Source organism: Eublepharis macularius, chromosome 1 (genome assembly GCF_028583425.1).
Source record: "Eublepharis macularius isolate TG4126 chromosome 1, MPM_Emac_v1.0, whole genome shotgun sequence".
NCBI classification, from domain to species: Eukaryota; Metazoa; Chordata; class Lepidosauria; order Squamata; family Eublepharidae; genus Eublepharis; species Eublepharis macularius.
The window spans coordinates 42,135,930-42,141,762 of record NC_072790.1 but is presented as its reverse complement, the minus strand read 5'-3'; the positions used below and the strand labels follow the sequence as shown (position 1 = coordinate 42,141,762).

Here is a 5,833-nt window from a genome sequence, read left to right as displayed (position 1 = left end):
TCCCGTGTTTGCATTTGACTGCTGGGGCCAGTCATCATTCTGCTGGCAGCTTCCCTGCATGTACTGTTGCATTTTGGTTCTGTCTGAAACAATTCCAGGCCGTGCTTACATCCAGTTCTCAAACAACAACTCTGTTTCGAACGGCTCTTGATAATGTCTGCAGACGTTCACTTCGCAGTTTTTATAGGATGAATGCTGGTTTTTAAAAAAGACTTGTTTTATGTATATAGGCTCTTGTGCCATGAAATTTTATAAGGTGCCTTGAGCTCTGAAAGGCAGGCAAAAAAACGACTTGCGCAAACGAAACTGTGAACTTCCTCTAATTCACTCATACAGATTTCTTGATCAACTAAATTATCAGTGCAAATTAACATAGGGAAGGAAATGTTCTGTTTCTTGATTTACAGCGCTAAACAATTCTTCAACGAACAGAGGATTTTGCAGGAGAAAAACCCTCTGGAACTATAATGTGTTAAACTAAAACAAAAACCTTGAACAGCCATAGTAGATCTTAATGGGAAATTCCTTTTCTCCATTGGAGTCTCAAAATAATCCCCTAGGAGCCTAATTTCAGACAATCAAGCTATCAACTATTACTTCTGCTATTTCTGGGCAATTCCACAGGTGCCCTCCCCTTTTTGGAAAAAGAGCCTTTGCCACTGCATAATACGGGGGGGGGGGGGTGATTCAGCCCTCTAAAATGACAGCAGGTTTACTGCACAACAGCACATGACCTCTCCTTCATTTATAGTGAAATCCTAAGCAGAGTTACTCCAGTCTAAGTCCACTGATTTCAATGGGCTTAGACTGGAGTACCTCTGTTTAGGATTTCACTGTGAATAATTATTCTGTGCAAAATTATTCTGCTCTATACCAATGAATCAAGCCTAAACTCTCCCTCGAAGTTGAAATGACTAAACGGAGGCTATTGTGACTTCGGTCACATCATGAAAAAACAAGATTCACTGGAAGAAACCATGATGTCAGGAAAAGTTGAAGGTGGTGGGAAAGAGGAAGACCTAAAGTGAGATGGCTTGACTCAATAAAGGAAGCCACAGCCTTCAGCTTGCAAGGCCTGAGCAAGGGTGTCAGTGCTGGGATGTTTGGGAGGTCATTAATTCAGCGTGTCATCATAAGTTGGAAGTGGCTTGTCGGCAAGTAACACGTACATTCTGGTGTTTCCATTGGGATAATTCCATATGGGTAGCTGCATCAGTCTGTGGCAGCAGAATAAAACAGGAGTCTGTGGTCCCTTAAACACTTAACAATATTTCTTTCAGCATAAGTTTTCATGAGCCACATGGAAGGGCTGTATTGTAGGGATGGGGGTCTCAGATGCTTCGCTAATATGTTAGGGACCATAAACTTCATCACTATATTGCCTTACATATCATCTGTTGCTTTAAATATGTACTCCGATGTACCACCTGTGCTCCTTGTTGTCTAATGTTAGTCCTAGAATTATGTTCTGCTTCAGTATTTTTTCTACTCTGTATTAGATTCTGACTAATACTATGTCTTTTAAACTTGTATCTATTTACCCTATGGCATTGTTTATGGAAATGTTCTTGATACTGTATTGAAATGTACTTCATACTGATTGTACTAATCTCATACTATGTCATCCGCCTTGAGTCTCAGTGAGAAAGGCGGACAATAAATGACATAAATAAAATGAAATAAATGTAGTAAAGAGACCAGTAGCACCTTTAAGACTAACCAACTTATTTGTAGCATAAGCTTTCGAGAACCACAACTCTCTTCGTCACATACAAACAAATAAGCTGTTGAGAACCACAACTCTCTTCGTCAGATGCATCTGACGAAGAGAGCTGTGGTTCTGGAAAGCTTATGGTATAAATAAGTTGGTTAGTCTTAAAGGTGCTACTGGACTCTTTACTATTTTGCGACTACAGACTAATAATGTGATGTGTTGGAGATGAAGTGAGCTGTGACTTAGGGAAGCTTCCACTTGAATAAATGTTAGTCTTCGGAGCCACAGGGCTCTTATTTCCCTCAGGGCATCATAACATCATTAGAGGCAGACTCCCCATCCGGCGCACTTCTTCCTACTTTCCATCAAATCTGACATTTGCAGCACAAAAAGAAAATGCAAACAAACAAACAAAAGCGTTAACAAAATCGTGCAGCCCCACCCGAGGTGGGAGGCGACATCATCCGTCAGCGTGTGAAACCTTTTGCTCTCACTGCGCTTTCGCCAGCTGATTTACCTGCTATTGGGCTACTTTGATGTAAACTGACCGCGGCCAGTTTCTCGCACTGGGGGAATCCGCCTTAGCAACAAGTGACCGAGATCACAGAGATTCTTCGCAAGGAGGGGGGGCTCTGACAGTACAGTCCTAACGGCGCATTCCTGGGAGAAAAGTCCCACTGAATAACAGGGGGCTTACGTCTGGGCAGACCCGTTTAGGATCGCTAAATCCTGCTTTGCGCGCTGGGAATGAATGAGGCCAGCACAACTGCCCCGCGACGTCTTGCAGACCCTCCCGCGGGGATGAAATGCCAGGATCAGGGCAGAAAGTTGTCAGGCAGCCCTCCGAGCCTAGACTGATCCGGGTCTTTGGGAAGCCGCGAAGGGTCTCTCTCCTCCATCCTAACGACCCCCACACAAACCCCCCACGGCTTGCAGCTCCAGCAAAAACAGGCCCACCCACCTCTCCTCCCTGTCTGCCAATCAGTCGCCCCTTAGCCCCGCCCCGGCGCCTGCAGCACCCTCCACCAATCGCTCGCCTTCTCCCAAAAGATGACCTCACCCTCTCCCTTCCCATTGGCTAGCTATATTAAGAAAGTCGCCGGTCCCTTTAAATACCCGCGTCCGGTTGCCGCGGCAGTATGGAACGGCGGCGAAGAAGCGCGGTGCTACCTTAAAGGCGCAGCCGCACACGCACACACCAAAAAAACACGGGTTGAGGAAGGGGCGGAGATTTGCTGCGGACCGGAGAGCCGAGAACTAACCAGAAGGAGAAAAAGCGAAGCCGCTCCGTCCTGATCGCTGCTGGGATTCAAAAGACTGGCGGAAGGTACAGGGAAGCGCCTTCTCCTCGCCTGAGCTTGGAAGGAGCGGAGCGGGCGGCTCCCTTGACGATCCCGCTGGGGACGCGCGCATAAAGGAGAGGCTCGCCCGGCTCGCCACGGTGCCCTATCGCAAGGGAGAAGCGGCGGCAGAGCGGGGCGGCGGCGAGGTCTCGAGCTCCCTGCTGGAGCAGCCTCCCAAGGCGGGCTCGGCGAGGCTGGCCATGGCGGCGATCCGCAAGAAGCTGGTGGTGGTGGGCGACGGGGCGTGCGGCAAGACGTGCCTGCTGATCGTCTTCAGCAAGGACGAGTTCCCGGAGGTGTACGTGCCCACCGTCTTCGAGAACTACGTGGCCGACATCGAGGTGGACGGCAAGCAGGTGGAGCTGGCGCTGTGGGACACGGCCGGCCAGGAGGACTACGACCGCCTGCGCCCGCTCTCCTACCCGGACACCGACGTGATCCTCATGTGCTTCTCGGTGGACAGCCCGGACTCGCTGGAGAACATCCCCGAGAAGTGGGTGCCCGAGGTGAAGCACTTCTGCCCCAACGTGCCCATCATCCTGGTGGCCAACAAGAAGGACCTGCGCAACGACGAGCACGTGCGCAACGAGCTGGCTCGCATGAAGCAGGAGCCGGTGCGCACCGAGGACGGCCGCGCCATGGCCGTCCGCATCCAGGCCTACGACTACCTCGAGTGCTCGGCCAAGACCAAGGACGGCGTGCGGGAGGTCTTCGAGACGGCCACCCGGGCCGCCCTGCAGAAGCGCTACGGCACCCAGAACGGCTGCATCAACTGCTGCAAAGTGCTATAATGGCGGGCACCGGCGGCGCGCACGGAGGCTGGCCGGGGAGGGGGGGGAGGAGGCGGGTGAGGCACCGGGAGTGAGGCTCGCACCCCGCCCTGCCAGGGAGGGGACCCTCAAGCACGGACGGCCCTTGACTCCCTCCCCCCGTTGGAGAGCCAGTTGCAAAAGCATCCCCGCCTGGACTGACCGGGAAAGGCAGGCTTTGCCGACGGGCCACGGACCTGAACGCACCCTCGACGGGGCGGACTTGTTTTGCAAGCCGTCGCTTCCGCGCCAAGGAACTGGGAAGCTGCCCCGCCGAAGGGTGGGCTCTCTGCCCCTCCCTTGGAAAGAGGAATACGGCAGCGAAAGAGACACGGGGAGGGGGGCAGCCTGGGCCTTTCCCTCCCGGTCTGAATGGGAATTTTCCGGGAGGGGTTGGATCCAAAGACGGGGAGGGGAGGGAGGGGTGGCTGCTGTGCGTGTACATAGGCCGTATTCTCTCGTGTAAGCGGGGCGACTGAAAAAAAACAATAGTGTGGTTTATTGAACTGTGGACTGGGCCGCCGCCCCTCTTGGGACTAGAACTACCATCAAGGGACAGAGGGGGGACACTTCCTAGAAGGAAGGGGGAAGCCTCTTCTGAGAGGCTCGAACCTGCTGAGAAAAGATGGCAACACGGGGTGTGGAGGGGGAGGAAAATGTGTTCCCAAGCGTCATGATTTTTTGTGCCTGCTCCTTCGATTTTTCCCCCTTTCTTTGAAAACTGCAAATGTTTCCATTGGGTTTATTTAAATGATCTGATTTTACACAAAAAGAGAGCGAGAGAACTTATTGCACAACTGGGTGTTTAATTTAAAAAAAAAACAACATTGAGACTTTATGCACTTGTAATCTGCAATTACAAGAGAGAAACTTTTCTTAAAAAAGAGAGAAACTTTTCTTAAAATCTTAACCTCATTTTGGGACAGGGTCCAGCTAAGCACGCTTTCACTGAAGAACTTCGAAATGCTATTGATTTGTAAGCATGTCTTACCTTTGCCAGTTAGTTGGTGGGAATTCGGGTGCATCACTCTGGCTGGATCGTGTCCTTTGTTTTCTGTTTTATTGATTGACTTAAGCAAAACCACTGTATTTTTTTTTTGCCTTGAGAAACACTGTCTTTATTTGCGACAATTGCATATCGATTTTTGGAATGCTAAGTGCTGTTTATTTGGGATCATTTTAAAACCATAGTACGTGCATTTCTGATCAACTTTGACGCCTCTGTAAGAGAGTAACTTGTGATTCTTTATTTTACATGATGGACTTCACCCACCCACCCCCAATTACCATTTTCTATAGTGGTACTAAGGACTTAAAATAACCCTAAATTGACCTGGTTTTAAAAAACAAACAAACACATGAAGTTTACATAAAACAATATAAGCTGTGTATGCAGTTTTTTATGTAAAGTATTAAAAGATTCTATGACGACATTCATGATATCCTCTGTGCTTTTTGTTTGTGGTGTAATGAATGAAGATTTTGGACAGAACTGAGACTGTGTAAGGCCTTATAACTGTTTTTTGGATAAGTATTCATAGTTCCAAAAGGAGCTTGCTCCCAAATAAAACTGACTTCATTATTATGTCGCTGATGGAGATCTGCTGTAGCAGGAGTCCTGTAAACGGTTTAACATTTTTAGGAACCTAATGTACAGTCGTCGTGTACAGTTGTATAAATCCAACTGAAGTCAACAGAACTGTCGCAAGGTGTACGGGATTGCAGTTTTGGTGAGCTCCTTGCACTACAGAGATGTCTTCCCCTCACCCTTCTTTAGGAGAGAGGAAAGCCTCTCTTTCCAAACAAAAACCTAATGCTGATTTCTGAATCCTAAAAAAAACCAGCTGAACAGAATAAAAACGCCCTTTGTCCTGTGGGGTGAGGTCAGTGCCTCTCACCCGGTTTCCTTCTGGGTCCTAATGCTCCTTGCTGCTTTTGCACAGCTGGACTGTGCCTCTGACTGCTCC

The 5,833-nt window shown here is 49.1% G+C and overlaps 1 protein-coding gene across 1 annotated transcript; it reads left to right on the top strand.

The window, feature by feature from the left end:
- Positions 1-2,858: 2,858 nt before the first annotated feature.
- RHOB (ras homolog family member B) lies at positions 2,859-5,299 on the top strand. Its single transcript, XM_054979438.1, has one exon. The coding sequence runs from the start codon at positions 3,258-3,260 to the stop codon at positions 3,846-3,848; it is 591 nt and encodes a 196-aa protein (XP_054835413.1). The 5' UTR covers positions 2,859-3,257; the 3' UTR covers positions 3,849-5,299.
- The last annotated feature ends 534 nt before the right edge of the window (positions 5,300-5,833 follow it).

Excerpts from the sequence above, each read along its gene's own strand:
- RHOB (XM_054979438.1), top strand. The coding sequence starts at position 3,258 with ATGGCGGCGATCCGCAAGAAGCTGGTGGTGGTGGGCGACGGGGCGTGC.